Consider the following 21,603-nt stretch of genomic DNA (forward strand, 5'->3'; position numbering starts at 1 on the left):
CATTAAGGAGGGGAACATCTAACCATCAATAGTTCAATGGAAAAGATAGGAAAATATTAGCAGGAAGGAAATCAGCCGAGTTAAAATAAGAAAAACAAGCAACAAAAAACACACACACATCATGATCAGTTTGCTAGTTCTGTGCAACTTCACATTCAATTTTAAGATTTTACAGAATGCATCAATCTTTTCAAGGTGTATAATAATATCCATCTAAAGCTTGAGGGAGATAGAGAGGCTCAAAAAATAGCATATAGAGCATGAATCACTAGTATACGTTTTTTGTATCACTTTCCCTTCTCTTCCTCCCTTGTCTGTCTTTCCACCTAAAGTATATTCAACCTAAATGGAGATACACTGTGATTGGATCTAAATACAATTTGCTGGAAATTTTATATACATACACAAGTACATAAAAAAAAACTGTCACACCCAACTCAGCTGCCAAATCAGTGTACATGTATATCCATGGGCTTGCTCAAGCTTTCCACTTCCATATGCGTGCTTGTGTATCTTGCCTGGCCAAAAATGAGCACATATTGCATCTATACCTCTGTCAATCCTGCATAATGATGAATTCCTGTATCTGTAACTGATGGTTGTGAACTGGTGGCCCCTACAACAGCTTTGCAGAGGGGACAAAGTGCATTTAGCTTGAGCCACTTGTCCACGCATTCTTTGTGGAAAAAATGAGTGCACGGAAGTTCACGCAGCTCGTCATTGTCAACATATTTTGATAGGCAAATGCAACAGACCTGCAGAGTTGGTCATTCAGCTGAGATAGTTCCAATAACTTAACCTAAACGTTGAGAAAATACAATCATGACCAGCATTTAGCTAAGAGAAATGCATCAATTATCAAACTAACCATACACCTTAAGATATATATTCATGATGCAGATTTCCACCCTTCGTATCCTAGACCCATTGTTAGATGGCCTTATTTTATCACAAACATCACTGTCATTGTGTCATCAAATTTAACATTAATTTAGACAGGAGCATAGATCTACTTTTACTAGAAGGCTATTCTTGATAGCTAAACGAAGGTGGGTTCAGTTTATTCCCTTGTTTGTTGAGATGGAAATATTATTTTATATATGTACAGAATCCACCTGCAAATAGTCTCTGATGGTACAATTTTTTTTAAGAGCGTCCCTTATACTTCTAAGCAAGAAAACATGAACTTTCAGACCTTTTTATTTGACCTTGGTGGGATCTCACTTAGGAATGTGAAAGACGGTCGGCAATTGACTTATCTTTTGCCAAAAAATAGAAAAGATGGAAACTACTTAAACTACAACTATACTTACTAGTCCACAGAAGGGTCTGTGGGAGTAAGGAGTCTGGAAAAGGAACACTATTCTACCTACCAACCAACAATAACTTGAAAACAGCTGCATGGGCTCATGATGATGATGCTGCAATGTAGCAAAAAAACTAATAGATGGAGAATTGCACTCAGAATGGTAATTATAATTGTACTGAAAGCCTGTCCATTTGGCTACCTAGGCACTTTGGACAAGTGACCATATTGGAGCAAAAAAACAAAAAAAAAAGTGATGGACAGGGGACCATATTGTATATATGGGCAGATGGGTCATCTATGCAATGGAGAAAAAAAAAATTGATTTAGTTCCTTTAATGATCTAGAACTCAATGTGATATTTTTCTGATGATTTCTCTACTAAAGAACATTAATTCTTGTGATTACAACATACTAATGAAGTTTTTAATATGGTGACAAGTAACTTGTAAGTGTAAAAAGTATTTTGCAACAGACAGAAAATTTGGATCTTAATTACATTATCTGCATGTTGCTAATAAACAGTGTATTCTACATTGTTTTATTATGCAACCTCTTTTGTATGAATCTTATATTTTTTCTATGTGGAATTATGTATTGGATGAATTGATTACTATCCTTTGTTGGATAAATGTTAGTCAGTTTCATTAATATAAGTATTTTTCATATGTTTTTACTATCAACCACATTTGCCCTACGTATACCACATATGAGCTATACAATGAGTATACTTGTTGGATAGAAATGCCTTTCAAAAAACCTTAATATTTAGCAGACTATACTTAAGCTATAATGTGTTACAAATAGCTTATAAAATCTTATGGTTTATAATTTTGTTGTGGCTGTTCCTAGTTAATTACAATTAGCTTTGTAGCATATGCAAACAGATGACATAATCACATAGTGAAGAGGGTACTTACAGCATCTTCAGCAGAAATAGTGCGCTCCTTATCAGTACCAGCAGCCAGTATGCCACCACTTGAATGGCTATCAAAATCTGAATTCCCTCTACTTTTCTGCCTCCTTGATTTGAACTTGTAACTTGGCAGTTCATTAATTGATTCTGAGGTAGCACCTCTTCCATGAGGTGTATCATCTCTCATGCCCATGATAGATATGAAGCACGGCAAGCAACAACAAATCATTGTACATAGAAGGAAAGGTAAGGCATATCCGATACAACTGAATGCAAGAAAGACAATACATAACCTGAGAACAAGCAGAAATTAAAAAGTGAATCTTCAATTTATAAATGATCAAGAAGAAAAAAGTGTGCTCCAATTCCACATATACCTATACAAGTTAGGGGCATCATGGGAAGATGAATGCCCACCAAAAACCCAGATATTTCCAACAACAAACCACACAGCAAAGAAACAATCCAAGGCTGTCTTGAAATTTCCAACTATTGCATTTATCCTGCAAACAAAAAAAATGTGAATTTTTGCTGGTAACCCTATACATGCAGGGAATTGTGTGAACATACAATTGCTGTAAGCACAAATAATTAGGTTAAGCATCTAGATAGGTAAAAGTTTTTCAAGGTACCTGACACAGTTACTTCTATTCATTTGTTTGATAACAAGAATCACCCAATGCCAAGCATACCAAAACAATTTTTTTCCTTAATCACTACTCGAGCCTCTGATTCACCCTTCCACACACTCAGTTGACTTAAATTTTAGTCAATCAAATATGCTCAAGATTTCAGACTGCAAGGCAGCAGGTCCATACAAACCACATAAGTAATTATAAAACATTTTCTTGTTCTAGGTCCTGATGGTTTACGGTTGATTCTAAGCACTCATTTTCGAATTGGTTGTTTGTATTGGCAGAAGAATTGCTAAATTAACAGAAGAAAAAAAAATAAAGTGATCACATTAAGCCACAACTATTATGATATAGAAGATAAGGATCTCTAAGCTAAGAATCAGATAATCTGAATGAGTCTGCATAAAAAGTTAACAAGTGCTTTGATTCCTGCACAGCATTTGACAGTTCGCCAGTCTTTTTTCCTTTTCAAGAGTCAGCATCTGATTGCAACCTAAGCCACATATTTATAGTGATAATTGGTGAAAGTCATATCACTAGAGATACTCATATAACAGGGAAATATATTCATATTTCATGTGTTCTCACCTATGTTACCCAAGCTCGAGTACAAATATCTGACTTAAACATGTATCTAGGTATTGTGCATCTCATTTGTAAAAGGACAACAGGAGTATCATGCCTGATTTTGAACGTTAGTGTTGGGACTGTTGAGCATCTAACAAGGACACAGAAAGGGTAGATGATAAAAAAAAATTAACCGCATGATTGACACCCAATCAATTCAACTTGAAGAAATCCATAATCTAAGCCACATAATTCCCGCAATTTAGATGTTCTTGCACGGAAATTCAAAGCAACATCCTATGTGTTTATCTATCAAGTCAATAGGGCAGGGCTCCATATCGACAATGAGAAATAAATAAATTATATTTTAAATATAGAATTAACCCATCATGAACACAGTATTCTTATACATTTATTTTAGAATTAGTAGTTTCATTAAGAGTGCCCATATAAAATGTCATGTAAACCAAGTTTTTAGGAGTTAGACATAGTTGATATGAGTATATATAACATCTCACCAATAAGAAAACCAAGCAAGTTTTGCATTGATTAGCTGTCACTCCTTGCTAGAAGATGGGTATCTTCGTCCCTCCCTAAGAACAATAGACATCCTTGCTCAAACTTGATCTTGTATGCTCCTAAAAAATGGTATCAAATCCATCAATGGGTAACTCATCACGACACCCCGAAGACTTTTGTAGTGCCTCATGGCCACTCCTCAAAAAGCTCCCTCAGAGGTTACAAACCTATTGAAGATCATGCAAGAAGCACAATGTGTCAAGAAGAGGAAAACTTGGCAGTAGGTATCCCTCTACTTCTTTGCTACATGAACCTCCCTATCATCTCAAAACAAATCCCTATTCTCTCTGATCCTAAATTCCACATCCCTCCAAAAAAAAACCTTTGTTCATTTTCTTGTAGTGTTGATTAGTATCCAGAAAGTATATTTTCCCCTAACCCACCACAAAACTTTTTTGCCAACATCCATTCCCAAGTCTCATCACTAATCCATTATCACTTGTTTCTCCCTTCCACCCATCCCTGTTAAGAGGTGGGTGTGGATCAGGGGCATTTTTTTTTAAATGACTTGATCCAATTTGATCGGGCTTATAAAAAAAAAAAATCATATGAGGGTCCATACCCGGGAAAAAAAAAATCTGAAACCAAATTTTTTGGTTCAGTTTGAGTTTCCAAGATTTTCAAGTTTCAAGGATTTCAAAAAATTTAGAAAATTTGGATTTTTTTTATACTAGTTCAACTGGAAATTAGAGAATCAAAAGATAATAATGTTTGATTCACAAAGAATTATATCATACAAAAACTCTAAATAGAATCATAAAAACCACATGAGTCTAATTACAAGAACTATATAAGAACAATGCAATTAAATGGAAGATCTACAATTTACAAGAACTATGTTAGAAGTAGAACTATAAATTGTGCATTAAAAAATGCACAGGTTTTAGTTACAAGCCACCACTATCAATCAAAGAATATATATTTAATAATTCTTTTGACTAAATATCAAGTATCCCAAGTAGGCAAATAGAAGTGTTGATGAATAAGTATTATTTACTATTTCATTATCCATCTTTAACAAAGGTGTTACTAAAGGACCTCGGAAAGGATGCTAGAAACAAAGGGATGCCAATTGACTACAAAAAAAAAATATCATCAACAAAAGTGTTCCAGAATGCATGATGTTTGTTGACGATATTTTACTTGCCATTCCTTCGTCTCTACCATCAATTAGCAAAATATCATCAACAAATATCATGCAGTCATGAACTTTAGCTTAACTACAGGAAAAAAGTATTGTTATTATAAAGCCATGTTGGCTAACACCTTGTAGACTAAAAGAGCATGATGCAAGGGATTATACCTTAGCATTCATAAGCCCACCATCTCTTACTACAAGGAGAATTTCTTTCGTGCTTATTTATTTAACTTGCCAACCTATTTAAACATTATCTTGATTTTCACTATAGACGATTTGCTACCATCAGAAACATTCAAGCCTTTGTCTATCAAAGTTTCCATAGTTCACACTCAATTATTCTTATGTCACTTAATTTTTAAAAATATAAATTTAATGGATATAAAGGGCACAATGAGACGCATGCAAAACTTCCAGCTCATAGTCACTTGCAACAAGTCCTTATTCATTTGAAGGCACAGCAAAAAAAAGAATGTGATAATGGTAGTGATGGTCAGTTCCTTGGCTTTTTGGTACTTGTTGGAAGGAATAATCAAAAGAAGTTGACAACTCATCAAGAGTGAAGATCTTCATGGAGAATGGTGCAATAAAAAAAAGGTTAAAACTTTGTTTTCAATATATATAGTGTTAATAAAACAAAGTAGTGTGTAGTTTCAATGTTAAACATATTTTATCTCCCTATTGCAATTTCTAAGTTGTTTAGTTCCACTCAATAACCCTTTCAAACATATTTGAAAACAAGGTTGTTTCACCCCTTTATAATTGAAAATCCTTAGTTATATATATATATATTAGTGTTTTATTTACTGAAAAACAATTGGGTATAATTTTCACCAAGTCTAGAAAGACTAGACTATTGCAAGACCAATAGAAGAGGCCTCCCACTATTATTTTACATAATCATTAATAAAGCTTAGATATTTGAATATTCTCTTTTATTTCATACCATATCACCAATTGAGGCACGTACATTCATGAGATTGCGGGTTGAGGCAGTGTCTGCTCTTTTTGCATCAGACGGTTATATTTTTCTAGGATAATAATGTCACTAGTACAAGAGTGATGGATTGAAGAGATATGATGTGGATAAACAAGTAGTTCACTGTCTTTTTCTTTAACCCATCAACTCTTTGCTTGAATAGCAGAGCATTTCCTCCCAATGAAACAACTTGCTTGCCACAAATTAAAATATGGGTTCGTTTTCACAAATGTATGGCATTGACCTTTGACGTTTCCACTATAAAGACCTATTATCACACATAACATGTTTTTGAAATTATTGGTGGTTCTGATAAATATATTTATTTATTTATTGATAGTGAGATTCCCACTAACAAAGTTGGAAATATGTTGACTTAACTTGCTCATTACATTGTCTTGTTTGAATATCCAAATTATCAAGAAACTTATTACTTTGTGTTGTTTGAATATTCAATTAACAAGAAACTAAACATGGATTTTTGTCAATTAGCCATGAAATGTGGGTGGAGAAACAGAGAGCTCGTGGCCAAACCAGAGCGGTCACCAAGCTTCAGCCCTAGCTAAAAATTTAGTATGGTTGTGTCTTGCAAAAAAATGTAAACATGATATTGCTATATAATTATCATTTTCTCAATAAAAGTTCCAGTGATGGGACACAAATATTTGATTATTTTAAAATATCACAAGCAAAAGTGACAAGTTATGAGTTTCTGTAGTACTTTTAACTGTAAGGAAATCCCTTTAACATTGAAATCTATGTTAATGTACTCTGATTTTATTACACGACTTATTGATGAAAACTATGTTGTTGACTTGCTAGAACCGACAGATCTTTCATAATGTAAAACTCCTACCATACACACGTTTTTCTGAATATGGAGAATTCTGTCCACCATAAGATGAATCAAATTTGTAACTGATTATCCTTTTATGTAACAACAATATTCAATTGAACAACTAAACTCAAAGCAGTCAATTCTCATGACATATATACATATTCAATAGAGAGCAATATTATGAAAAAGCAAAGTCCATGATAATTTTTTAAACAAAGTTAATACAATATGGCAGTGAATCTCAGTTAGTAGAAGAGTTAATTAGATAATTCAGATAGAATAATATGAAACAAAATAGAACTATATTCAAGTAACAGAAATAAGAATAGTTACTTTTAAGTACCTTGGACTAGTGATTACAGTTTGCCCCAACTCAAATGATGGATTGTGACCATTTTCTTCTGGTGGATTGCGTGTGATGACTCTATCAGCATAGACACTAGACTCAGGATGGTTGTTCCCTGTAGCACCCTGATTAGAATGTGCTGGATCTTGATCAGGTGTCTGAGAGCTGACATAAAGGTAGCGCCAACAAAGATATGGAAGTGTGGAAACACAGCCTGCTGTATACCCTATGATCCACACAAATAATGGAGTTCGGGGATGCTCATGTCTTGACAATGATAACACAATGATAGCAGCTATAATTTGGCTTACATTAGCAACAAGCTCAACTGTAATCCACAATCCAGAATTCAATGGACCTCTATTTCGACGATGATGATTATCAGTTCTTGTCAAAGAAGAATTTGTTGAATTAGATACATTTTGTGAGAATAAAGCTAATTGGGAGACAGGAGTCCCTGTGTTTATTGAAGGGTTATCTTGGCCAAATGTTCCATGTGAGTTACTGTCGTCAGTTTGGGAAGAGAGAGAGGTTGAAACATCATTGCTCTCTGATATACCAATTATATACTCATGTCCATTCAAGTTAGCTGCTCGTTCCATCAGATCAAGATGTATAGCAGTCTGGTGCTCACAGATTATTTCAAATTATAACAATCCATAAACACCCAATAATAGGAAGGCAGACAGAAGCATCTGAAAGTAAAAGTGGCCCACTCCTATCTTTTACTTATGAAAATTTTCAGTTTCTTTGTAACTGGGTATAATTGTCAGTAACCCACAGCTCCTGAAACTTTCTTTCTTTTTTGTATCCTATTTGATATAATTTGCTTCAAATGATTCTTGTAAGAAAAACAAATAGCCACAAATGATGTAGTTAACCTGCAAATGAAGAAAAACAAAGCAGGTAAATTTTTTAAGGTTATTCTGCTTTACATATCCTTTGAAACTGATGTAGTTAACCTGCAAATGAAGATATCTTTCGTATATTCAGCAGTCTTGATTGTAACATTGATAAAGAAAACGAACAAAAGATGCAATTCATTCAGTTTCAGAGTAAACTTAAATAAATAAAATCAACAAAATCTACTCCACATACAATAAAAGGAAACTCTCACAATTTTTTTTTTTTTGAAAAAAATCATAACTGTTGACACATATCAATGCATATCTTGCAATAACCTCTTTTGACCCAAATTTAGGTATTTATATATCAAGCAAATGTACCCACATTCATTGTCTTCGTATAAAGGTCCGTGACCTTCCACAACTTATAGAGAATTTCATCTTTGTCTTAGTGGAGCTTGTGGTTTGTTGAGAGGACAACTTCCCCACAATTTCTAAGATAATCCAAAACTTATCAACATGGCATTTATTATCTCCTTGATGTGTGGTTCTCATGTAATGTAACATCATTGGATTAAGGTGAGTAGGATACAGTAGATTGATGAATATTGCTCTTATCGAAGAAACATTCCTCGATCAGTACCTTGCATTCTCTTCTTTGACACTAAAATAATTTTGCTTGGTTGATTTTTCCAACCATATTGTAGTATTGTTTAAACCCTCCAAGGGCCTTAATTTTGCTTCTCATCATGTCTCCGCATGTCATACAGGTTATCCTTTATAATGGCTAATGGCAAGCCAATAAAGGTTGTAATACCTTTGGTAAAGTTCTCCTATTGAATTCTATCAATTAATGAGTTGGTCCAACATGTTGGGTCTGATCAATCCGTTCATTGACAAGTCAATGGCTTGAACTGGTTGGATGACTATATGAGACACGTATCATGTTCCCTTTGGATTCTTGACACACTCCATCAGTTCTCAAGACACCCCTTTAGTGGTAGATGCACCCCTTTAGACAATAGATGCACCCCTTTGGGTTATAGATGCAGCCCTTCCAGTAGCATTGTCACTAATTTACTATTTACTATCATCGATCACTGACGTAAGAATGTCAATTGTCGAATCATCTCTATGGATGTGGACACACCCTTTCAGTTCAATTTATCCCTTTGGATAAGAGAATCAGACACCCCTTTAGTGGCAGATGCACCCCTTCAGACAATAGATGCACCCCTTCCAGTAGCATTGTCACTAAGTTTCTATTTACTATTATTGATCACTGACTTAAGAATGCCAATTGTCGAATCATCTCTATGGATGTTGACACACCCTTTCAGTTCAATTTATCCCTTTGGATAAGAGAATAAAGGTTTAGGCAAAGGCAAGCCGTCTTTCCTTAAAACAATATTTCGCCGCTCAAGTGCTTATGATTGATTGACAATTATCCAAGATATAATGACCTGACTGAAAATATGAACACTCCAAATTTGAAAGCCTTAGAGCTCTTTAGAGAGGAGAGGGAGAGAAAATAACTCAAGAGGAGAACTCATAACTTCAGAATTAAGTAATTTAAGTAAGGGGAGAAAGGATTAATTTATAGGGGTGAATGATTTCTTTTAAGAGGTGAAAAACATAGGTGTGTTTTTTCCTTAACAAAAAATTATTAACTTAATCAACTAAGTTAATTGTTATTATTATGTTTTCCTTGTTGCTCCTACTCGGGAAATGCATTCACTCATTAATTTGAAATTTAATTTAATTAATTTTCAATAGAAAATAACTGATTAATTTCATTTATTCTTTGTGCACCCAAATCTCGAACGTTAATCTGATTTCTTAATCAATTTCTCACCCCCAATGGTTCCACATGAATTGACACTTAAACATACTCGAGTTAGTGTTCGTGTATTCAAACCCACAAACTTCACCCGTATTCAAGCCAGAAATCTTCGTCCAATTTAATTGGACTATCTCTCATAATTCAAATGATATCGTGAGAAATTAATTAATGATGGCCTATTCACATCCATGTCACTAGGCTACGAAACTGAATTTCCAATGAACACACACATGAATCCAAAATAAACATGATTTCCAGTATGTGCATCAATATCCTAACGACATGAAGTACTTCAATCCATCTATAGCCTACCACCAGATTATTCCTCACTGTGAACATTAAAGGGAACGAATGAGTAGCAATCAGCTCAAGGAAAACAAGTTTCCAATTTAAATCATACCTACTAGCCTCGTCACACATCAATGCGAAAAGGGGCTATAGAACGAAACTCAAACAACAAATCGAGAAATAAGATCAAATCTCAATTAACCCCACCAGAAATCCACCGCAAACCAATCGACTACCAATCCCCCAACAAAAATGAAAAGGGAAAACCAACGAACTCACCAGAATCCTACCGTCGCAGCTCCTCCCTTCTCCCTGCCTCCGTTAACCTTGTCGGATTTGGAGGTCAGTTTTGGGAAATTTCGCCGCTTATTCTATATTACTCTCCGGGCGTCTTCGAGCGTTTGTCCGTAGATGGGAACGTGACACGCCCTAATGACCGTCCGATCATCGACGGATATGATGGTGAGTTGATAATGGGATGGGAATAGATTGAACGGTTGCGATCTGTGAACCAATCCGCCCTTTCTTTTGTTTGATCTGACCGGAATCAGCTCTCATGCCTACGCATGGGTGGGGCAATATAGTTCCTCGAGACGGTATGATGATTGAAGTATGAGATATTATCATATGAGATTTTAGAATCGAAATTTAATGTGTCTGAGTATTCTTTTCCTTATGTATTAGTCACTTGCACTAATAGCAAATGGTCATCCGTGATTTACCTCTTCCATGTTTGTTTAGAGACGGGTTGACGGGAACGCTAGAAGTAAACGAATCATCTTTTGTCACATGATTGGGGAAATATAATCCCTGGGGCATCCAGTTGGTTAGTACAAGGGGATTGCCACTATAATATATGTATGGAGGTCAATCTCTGACTAGTAGGTAGGCTCATGTTCTCCCTCGGGCTAGTAGTCATCCGTGATTTACTTTCCTTTGTATGTGTGTGTATATATATATATATATATATAAATGATATGTTGTCTGATGCTTCTTGTGCAACCGTGAGCAACACGCTTACGTGACGTTATCAGCTCGATTTTTTTTTACATTATTAAATTTCTTTTATTCTCTCCCCCCTTTGCCCTCTATTCAAAACCCCGCCTTCGACTTTTAATCTCTCAACTTTCCCAAATCTAAATTTCCTCACTCTCTCTCCTTCCTTCGCCACTGTCTTCAGCTCCTTCTTGCTCCTGCTGGCAAGCAAAGCAAAGATGTTGCAAGCTAAGCAGCTGCATGCTTGTTCTCGAACTAGTTAAAAGCTCCCCAAACTACCACCACAAATATAGTCGATGCTGCTTTGCTTAGCACCCCTCTCTATTCTCAATCATAAGTTTTTCTACTCTACTATCAATTTTTCAGCTCTGTACAATATTTTTTATTAAGATTTATCTTATAAAGTACAAGGCTTAGTTGCTACATGTAGCAGCTACTTAAACAGTCCAAACAACATTTTTCTTACCATTTTTTTATTATATAATTTACAGGGAACTTGTCAAACATTATTTCTCATATTTTATAACTAATGGTAAATCATTTCATTTTAAGTTATAATTCTCTCTAATCTTAATATATTATTAGGATTTATGCTACAATGTACAAACATAATGTCTACTACAATATGTAGCAGTTACTTGGGCATTTAATTGCTACAATGTGTAACATCTACTTAGACAGTTAGCTGCTACACATTATAGCAGCTACTTGGGTATTTAGCTACTACAACATGTAGCAACTATTTGGATAGTTAACTGCTACACGTTGTAGCAGCTACTTGGTGTTAGAGTGTATACTAAAAGCCTAGCTTTTGGTATAAACATTTATCTAGAAATAAGAATCACATTGGTCAAATCTCTACATTTATGATAAATGAAGTTGTTCAATTAATTTATATTGTAGATAACATGGTGTGTGGTGTCACACACAGAGGATCATGTTATCAGTACCTTATAAATTATAAACAGTAGCTCACGACCATAATGGAAAGGAACAAACCATTGGAAGGTCGTAGTGTAATTAGGTATTAGTTTATCTTAACTATATAATTACACTAGTACACTTAGAGTGTATTGAGTAGGACCATTAGAGGTCGTTTCTTTTATACTGACTTTATAAAGAAACAAAGACCTCAGTTATTATGGAAGTGTGTGCTCTTAATCCTAATATAATAACAAGCACATATATTTGATATTTATTTCTTTAATTTATCAATGGGTGAGATTTAGTTCGATGAATCAATAAGCCCGATAAGTTGGGAAATGATATCACTTATAGTGTGTGTTGTTGATTATAGAAGGAAACTGTGTCCTAGTGATCTAGGTTGAGAATGTCCCCAAGAGGAGCTCATAAGGATTGTCATGTTAAACCCTGCAGGTGGACTTAGTCCGACATGACGATGAAGTTGAGTGGTACTACTCTTGGAGCTAGATATTAATTAAGTAAGTTGTCAGTAACTTACTTAATTAGTGGACATTTGTTATCTTAAACACAGGGAGACTAACACACTCATAATAAGAAGGAGCCCAAAATGTAATTTGGGATTGGTGCGGTAGTTCAATAATAGTTCTTTAGTGGAATGAATTATTATTGATGAAATTAAGTTGTGTGTTCGGGGCGAACACGGGATGCTTAATTTCATCGGGAGACCAAAACTAATTCCTCCTCTCGGTCCCTATCGTAGCCTCTAGTATATAGAGATTTATACCCATCGCATACCCACCTTCTTACCCATCCAATGAGGTCGGCCAAGCTAGCTTGGAACCCAAGCTAGGGCCGGCCAAGACCAAGTGGATGAGTCATGTAGGTGGCCGGCTAAAGCTTGGGTCCCAAGCTTAGGTGGTCGGCCACTAGAATATTAAAAAGGATTTTTATTAAAATTATTTCTTATGTGGATATCATGATTTTAAAAGAGAGTTTAAAAAATTAAAAATTTCCTTTTATAACTTTCTACAAAAGATTAAGAGAAGAGATTAATCTCTTTCCTTATTTGTAGTTTAAAATGTTGGTTTTAATTTTTGGTAAAAACTTTCCTTATTTGTAAATCATCTACATGTTTAAAAGATAGTTTAAAATTTGAAATCTTTCCTTATTTGTTGATTAAAGGAGGATTTTAAATTTTAAGAAAACTTTCAATTTTAATCATGTTCATGATTTAAAAGAGAGTTTAAAATTAAATATTCTCTTTTATAAGTTTCTACAAAAGATTAAGAAAAGATTTGATATCTTTCCTTATTTGTAGATTAAAAGATATTTTAATTTTTTAGAGATAACTTTCTTTTTATCCACATGTTTAAAAGAAATATTTTAATTTATAAAATTTCCTTTTTTATTAACCACCATGAAGGGAAAAATTATTTGAGAATTTTTTATTAATTTCCAAAAGCAAATTAGGAAGTTTTAATTCTTGTGTGAATTAAAATTTCCTTGATTAAAGGGATTAAGGTGGCCGGCCATTAACATGATGAAAAGAAAATTATTTTTAATTAAATAAATTTTCCTTTTCAATGGCAAAAGAATTAAGGAAGTTTTTATTAAATTTTCCTTATTTGCCAAGACCAAAGATTATAAAAGAGGGGGTAGAGGAGGCTTCATGGTGGATGTCTCTATTATTTTTCTCCCTCTCTTCTTCTTTGGGTATGGCCGGCCCTTTTCTTTTCTCTCCTCTCCTTTGTGTGGACGAAACTCTCTCATGGTGGTGGCCGAACCTCTTCATCCTAGAAGAAATTTTGATGGCCGAAACTTACAAGGAAGAAGAAGGTGCTTGGTGGTTCTCATCTCGGAAGATCGTTGCCCACACAACGTCCGAGGTTAGAAGAGGAATACGGTAGAAGATCAAGAGGTTTTTCTAAAAGGTATAACTAGTATTTTTCTTTCCGCATCATACTAGTTATTTATGGAAATAATACTAAATACAAGAGGCATATGATTCTAGTATTTCGAATTTGTTTTCGATATAGTGTTCTTTTGTTTTTCTTTTCCTTGTGATTTGATTGTTCTTTTCGGTTAACCTAAAGTTATTTTAGGAAATTAAATATTAGCTTTCCATAAAAGGTTTTGTCTAGTCGGTGGTGGTTGCTCCCATATCCAAGAAGGCCATGTGCCTCGCCACGTCAGTACTGGGAACCAATTATGGAAATTAATATTTAATGGAATTAATAACTTAAGGTGATTTGGGTCGAACGTGTTAAGTTCCGCAGGAGATCCAAGTCTAAACCTAAAAGAACAAATAGATTAAGTTTTGGATCAAACGTGTTAAGTTCCGCAGGCGATCCAAAATTTAATTTAAAAGAACACATGGTAGCTAGGAAAAGGTTCAGACCTTTGTACAAAATTTTTGTACAGTGGAACCTCTAGGTTTTCCGAGTAGCAACCAACACTTGGACATTTAGCTGCTACAACGTGTAGTAGCTACTTGGATAGATAGCTGCTACACGTTGTAGCGACTACTTTGACATTTAGTTGTTACAATTGTAGCAGCTACTTGGACAGGTAGATACTACACGTTGTAAAGTCTACTTGGACATTTAGTTGTTACAATGAGCAGCAGATACTTGGTAAGTCATTTCATTTTAAATTGTAATTCCCTCTCATCCTAATATATTATTTATACGTGATTCTAAATGATCTATTTAATTAATATAGATGAAAACATATGTTGTCTTTATTAGATATCAGCCGAGTGTTTACGACACCTGGATAGAAGCATATATACAAGTTAATCATTTTAAGGGCACTATACACCAGTCCTTCGAGAGTAAAGAGGATTCAATAAGAGCTTTTGAAGCCTAGAACGTACAATCTTACAATGTTAATAATCTTTTTTTTTTTGATAAAATTTAATTTTGGGGTTATATAATTTATAGGAAACTTGCCAATTTAAACCGTTTCAATTTCCCACAATTGATTCGATGGTAAGTCATTTCAATTTAAGTTGTTATTTCCTCTAATCCTAATATATTATTAGGATTAATGCTACAACATAAACTCCCTAGATGCTATAACATGTAGCAGCTACTTTGGATAGTTAGCTGTTATATGTTATAACAACTACTTCAACAGCTAGATGCTACACGTTGTAGCAACTACTTCGACAGCTAGCTATTACGCATTGTAACAACTACTTGGATAGTCCAAACAATCTTTTTTTACCATTTTTTTATTATATAATTTGTAGGAAACTTACCAAATATCATTTCCCATAATTTATTCGATAGTAAGTTGCTTCAATTTAAGTTGTAGTCCCTCTAATCCTAATATATATTATCAGGATTTATGTTATAACGTACAAGCCCGATGTCTGCTATAACGTATAACCGCTACTTGGAGATTTAGCTGCTACACGTTGTAGCAGTTACTTGACATTTAGCTGCTACAACGTGTAGCAGTTATTGGTACAGTTAGCACCAATGGTCAAACTTAAATTTTAATGAATAACAAATGGATTAAAATTAGATGTTGTGTTGCCTAACCTCTTTACTGAGTGTACAAGAATTGACAAATCTAGAGGACCTAACACCAACCTAAAGTCCAATTAGGTCTGAGGACCTTATAACTGACATAAAGTCCAGATAGGTCAAGGAGTGACCTGATATCTAGCAGAAAGTTGAACTGGGTCTACGAGACCTGATAACTGGCCGAAGTCTAGTTGTGAACCTGATAATTGTTGGTGCAGTTTGCACTAACAGTCTTACTAAGATTTTGATGAATGACAAAGTAAGTTAAATTAGGTATTGTTGTGATCTAACCACTTTACCAAGTGTGTAGGAGTTAACCAAATAGGTTAACGGGCCGACCGGATATTTGGTGCGAAGTCCAAATAGGTCAACGGGTCGATCAGATATTTGGCAAGAAGTCCATATACGTTGACGGGTTGACCAGATATCTGGAAAGAAGTCCAGATAGGTTGACGAGTCGACTGGATATCTAGTAAGAAGTCCAGATAGATCGACGGGCCGATTGGATATCTGGTAAGAAGTCTAGATTAGTCGATGGGATGACCGGATATCTGGTATAAAGCCTAGTTGGGTCTGCAAACCAGACAACTAGCAAACTGGTAAGTAAAGATAAGTCACTGGAGGAGAGTGACTAAGTGAGAACGTGTTCCAATTGAGGGGACAGTAGGCGTCGGTCCAGGTTAGGTCCATTTCGGATCCTTAATTTAAGACCTTGATTAGTTCCGAGTCCTGGGAAGATAGGAACTAATTACTACTCATTATTATAACTGTGCTAACTTTATTTTGCAGGGTAGATGTTTTAGTTTTATACTAACATCTTTTTGCATGACAAAAGAGCAAAAAGTCTTCAAATGAACAGTACCCAAAGGCGCCTTCAAGGCTGATGGAAGGTGTCTTCACACTATTCATGGAAGGCGCCTTCCACAGGATGAACTTTGGACTTCATTGAGAATAAGAGTCAAGATGATTGGGATCAGATTTCTCGGGTTGGAGGCGCCTTCAATGGCTATGGAAGGCGCCCTCCAAGCCCTTTATAAGGATGCTCACCCAAAGCTTCAAAAACAACACTTATATGAGCTTCAATGCATCCAAAAGGTTTTCCAACTGCTCCGGGCTCTTGCTACGACTCTGCTGCGAAGCTGCTACACCCTACTACTGCTCCGAGGATTTTAGATCACGGTTGGTAGATTGACACACGAGCTCGTTCATATCAAAAGTGTTGGTAATAGAATTATTTACTTGTACTTAATTACTGTAAAAGAACAAGTGCAGTGTGTTGCACTTGTTCCGTCTTTCTGTACTCGATTTCCTCTCTCGGAGGTGCCGTAAGAGGCTTTAGTGGATTACCCATTGATAGGTTCACGGGACCTGGGTCTTGGAGTAGGAGTCGTCGAAGGCTCCTAACCAAGTAAACCGCCTGTGTTTTCTGTGTCATTTTACTTTTGACTTCATATGTATTTTCCGCTGCGCGTACTCGTGTTGTTACAAATGAAAAAATAAGTTTTTAAAAAGCACGTGATGCATGCCCCTCTCACATGCATCTCAATCCAACAACAACTGGGTGGAAGAGTTGGTGGGTCAAAAGGCAAGCCAAGTAACTAGTAATAGTAAGTGAAAGTAAGTCACTGAAGAAAAGTAATCCAGTGAGGACGAGTCTTGGTGGGACTTTAGGCGTGGTCCAACTTAGAGTCATTTAGAATGTCTAAGCTGAGATTTTGACTAGATCTTGGTCAAGCTCTTCCTTGTACTCGATTCCCTTTTTCAACAATTTTGAAAAAGGTTTTTAGAGGGTTGCCCATCAATACAATATGAGGGATGGAGTAGGAGTCGACGAAGGCTTCAAACTAAGTAGTCGCTTATGTTCTCTTATTTTTATTGTTTCTATTTTCCACTGCACTTTGTCTTAAAAAGGAAATAAATTTTTTTAAATACACGTGACTCATCCCCCCCCCCCTCTCACATACACTGATCCTATAGCATCTACTTGGACAGTTAGCTGCTACACATTGTAGCAGCTACTTGGATGTTTAGCTGCTACAACATGTAGCAACTACTTTGACAGTTAGCTACTACATGTTGTAGTAACTACTTAGTCATTTAGCTACTACAACATATAACAACTATTTGGTTATTTAGCTGCTACAACATGTAGCAGCTACTTGGATAGATAGCTGCTACATATTTTAGTATCTACTTGGACATTTAGCTACTATAATATGCAGCAACTACTTGGATATTTAGCTGCTACAACGTGTAACAACTACTTGGTAAGTCATTTCATTTTAAATTATAATTCTTTATAATCCTAATATATTATTTATATTTAATTATAAATAATCTATTTAATTAATATAGGAGAAAACATATGTTATCTTTATTGGGCATTATCCGGGTGTTTATGACACCTGGATAAAAGCATCTACATAAGTTAATTATTTTAAGGGAGTTATACACCAGTCCTTCAAGAATAAAGAGGATGTAATAAGAGCTTTTGAAGCACACTTTGATAAAAATCTAGCACTTATCTCCTTTACATCGAGAGGAAAAGAAAGTTTGTATGCATCCTCAAATATAAAATCAAATTCAAACTCAAAGAGAAAACTATTAAAAACTGGAAAATTTACAAAACTGAAAGATGCATTAGAATAGATAGATTAACAGTTGGATTCTTTACAAATTAGTAATGAAGAATAGGTATGGTATTTAAAGTTGCAGTGTTTATAGCTCTTTTAACTTTAAATCTTCCACGATATTTAACTTTTAAACAAATTAGTTATGAAGAATAGACATTTATATTTATCTTATTATCATTGTTTCTATCCAGTATTATAGTTTGCATTTTTAATACATTTTAATGTATTATGATTCAAGTCATATTTCACTGCTACAATAGAAGCTAATCAAGACTAGCTGCTACAACGTGAAAATTACTGAACTAGCTTGTTGTAGCGGCTACTAGACAATAGCTTCTACAATGTCAAACTTAAGTTGTAGCAGTTGTTGGGACACTTTGGAGCTAAAGGGGGGGGGGGTTGAATAGCTCGCTCGCTTCATCGATGATGATCTTTTATAGTGGACATACTTGAAGCGAACTCCTCAATGCTAGCATAAAAGATTTACTTGGCATCCACCTCAAGATAAGGTAATAATACAAGGATCCACATCCTAGCACACTCTCTACTATGAAAACACTCATTCTTGGAACAATCCGAAGGTGGTGAAACCTCGTATAAGCTCACACAAGAATACAACTCAAAACAAGAAGTAAATGTACATAAATATAATACACCTCTTCTTGCTTGATCTCTTGTAGCTTGTAATCACCTCTTAAACCTTGAAAGTGCAGCAACACTTGTCTCCAAGAAACTTCAAGAACCAGCAACAATGGTGGAGAAGAATCGATGAAGAGTTGCGGAGAGGGGGTTGCACCGTTAGAACTCACCAACGACTTTATCTCTGCACTTTTAGGGTTCCCAATTGAATGGGTCTACTCCCAATCAATTTCTATGTCATATCCATGTAATCCCAGCCATTTAAAGCTCGTAACCTATGCAACGGTCATGTCTCAATCGATTAGGGAGGCTTCAATCAATCAACTGATCAATTAAGAGAGCCTCTGTGCTCTCGCAGTAGATCTGGAATCCATTAACCAATCAATTCTGACTACCTCATAATCTCATGAGAAAACCCAACCCAATCAATCAACTGATCGATTGAGGAGTAGTCCAATCAATCAGCTGATTGATTGAGAATCTTTCTATGCTCACAAGAATGGATTCTAATTTATCGACTGATCGATTAGCATAGCCCCAATCGATCAGTTGATCGATTTGGTTGCCTTTGTTCATAGCACTCTTCTAATTGATCGGATCGACTAATCGATTAGGCTCTGGCTCAATCGATCACCTAATCGATTGACCAACCCTAACTTGCTTAGCTCAAGTCTAGGGATCCCACTCCTAAAATTCGGTCAACTTGACCTGTTGGGACTTCTCAATGCCTAGCATCTAGTCAACCTTGACCTGCTAGGACTTCGTCACTAAGTGTCTAGCTAACCCTTTGGTCCACTTAGACTTTTCTCTTAGTGCTAAGTGTTCGGTCATCCATGACCCACTTGGACTTCCAAACACCAAATGTCTGGTCAGCCTTGACTAACCTAGATTTCCACATGCTTGGCTTCACTCACCAAGGCTTTTCACCACCTAGCTTTACTTACCAAGATTCCCCTCTGCCTAGCTTCACTCACTAAAACTTTTCATCTGACTTCACTTACTAGGACTTTTGCCACTACCTAGCTTCACTCACTAGGGGTTTTCACCTGACTTCATTCACTAGGGATTTTCACCTAGTTTCACTCACCAAATCTTTTCATCACCTAGCTTCACTCACTAACATTTTCTCAATCTGCCTAGCTTCACTCACCAGGATTTTTCCAATCTTCTTAACTTCATTCACTAGGTCTTTTCCACACCTAGTGTTGACCGCTGACCCACTTGGATTTTATTCTTCTGCTAACCTTCTCATTGATCTTGCCCTTGCTTAACCTCCAATTAGGACTTCTCAATCAAGTATTTGGTCAACCTTTACCTGCTTGACTCTTTTTCTCAACCTTTGATTGCTAGTCTCCCATATAGATAATTGTACCTACAATCTCCATATATTTTCAAACATCAAAACTCAAACATCATGACTCAAACTTGAGCCAACTCAAGCTTAGTCAACCTGGTCAACCTTGACCTAAGAGAAATTACACTAACAATTTCTCCCTTTTTGATGTTTGACAATATGTTTAAGTTAGGCTCACACTAACCTCAACTTCTTCTTCATGACAAAGTATGAATGAGGGGTTCCTTCAATCTCCCCCTTTCTAAGAGGGTAATCTCCCCCTTTGGAAAAATAAAGGTTTTCTAACTTAAACCCTATATTCTCCCATTTTGGCACACATAAAAAAATCTCCCTCTAAAAAGTTATCCATATGTTGTTCACAACCTCATTTGTTGTTCACACTAAGGTCTCATACCCCTCATTGTCTCTAAATGCTCATCCTAGAGCATATAGGAGCAATCGACCTAGGTTTGATCGGGTACGATCATGATTTTGATGTGTATGTCAAAGAGTTTAAGTTAGACTTTCATATTAATTTAATATGTGTGTTTGAGTCATGTAGGACTTGGTGAAACACACATAAGGAGTTTGGTGCGACCAAACTTGGGAAGCTCATCCTAGGACTCGGGTCCTTGAGACGATAGAGGATGGTGTGGAAGGCATCCGAGGGACCGCCGGACAAGGACCAATGGAGTGGAGACGAGGGAAGCAGACTTCAAGGTAATGTGAAGGATGCATGAAGAGGAGCCGCGGGCTCGGGTGCATCTGAGGGACGAAGGCCGAGGAAGAGGGCTTCAAAGGGCGACTCTGAAGAGGATGAGTATGAATGTGTAACCGGGACCAGTCGACTGGTAGAATTGGAAGTCGATTGGTCCATTTAATTGCTCAGTCGATTGGGAGCGAATAGAAGAATTCTGTTAGCTCAACCAACAATGACCAATTAACTGGTAAGTGACCATTGGCGACCGTTGGCATTCTGCGAAGTAGTCATTGGCTACATCCAACGATAGCACCAGTCGACTCATGGAAATGCTAGTTGACCGATGAGTTGATTAGTGATCAACTCTTTCCTCTCTATTTATAGGGAGTTTGGATCATTAAAGGAGATTACTGATCTTATTAAAATACTCTTAGTCTTTACCTCCAAGCTTCCAAAGTCTACTCTCTTCCTCCTAAACCTAAGTTTCATCTTGTAAAGAGGAAGAGAGCCTTTGTGAGAGGTTTGCTCCACTAAGAAGGAGAAAGCTCTAGATAAAGATTACCGG

At 35.9% G+C, this 21,603-nt stretch overlaps 1 protein-coding gene across 3 annotated transcripts; it reads right to left on the bottom strand.

Annotated features, from left to right (window-relative positions):
- Positions 1–122: 122 nt before the first annotated feature.
- LOC122027174 (E3 ubiquitin-protein ligase At1g63170-like) lies at positions 123–10,669 on the bottom strand. Of its 3 annotated transcripts, none has more exons than XM_042586074.1 (5): positions 10,560–10,669; positions 7,302–8,185; positions 2,600–2,725; positions 2,227–2,515; positions 123–755 (listed from the first exon to the last, which is right to left on the bottom strand). In XM_042586074.1, exons 2-5 carry the CDS (start codon positions 7,904–7,906, stop codon positions 546–548), a joined length of 1,230 nt encoding a protein of 409 aa, XP_042442008.1. In that variant the 5' UTR covers positions 7,907–8,185; positions 10,560–10,669; the 3' UTR covers positions 123–545. The 3 variants fall into 3 exon arrangements, with proteins under 3 accessions (XP_042442008.1, XP_042442007.1, XP_042442009.1); XM_042586073.1 differs by having other exon boundaries at positions 10,571–10,591; XM_042586075.1 differs by lacking the exon at positions 10,560–10,669 and adding an exon at positions 10,393–10,414.
- Positions 10,670–21,603: the final 10,934 nt, after the last annotated feature.

The sequence above is a fragment of the Zingiber officinale genome, chromosome 10A (assembly GCF_018446385.1).
Source record: "Zingiber officinale cultivar Zhangliang chromosome 10A, Zo_v1.1, whole genome shotgun sequence".
Taxonomy (NCBI): Eukaryota; Viridiplantae; Streptophyta; class Magnoliopsida; order Zingiberales; family Zingiberaceae; genus Zingiber; species Zingiber officinale.

Coding starts and splice junctions, on each gene's coding strand:
- LOC122027174 (XM_042586074.1), bottom strand. CDS start 7,906: ATGGAACGAGCAGCTAACTTGAATGGACATGAGTATATAATTGGTATA. Junction 2,726..7,301: donor ACTGTAATCACTAGTCCAAG/GTACTTAAAAGT, acceptor TTTTGTTTGCAG/GATAAATGCAATAGTTGGAA. Junction 756..2,226: donor CTATTTCTGCTGAAGATGCT/GTAAGTACCCTC, acceptor CCAACTCTGCAG/GTCTGTTGCATTTGCCTATC.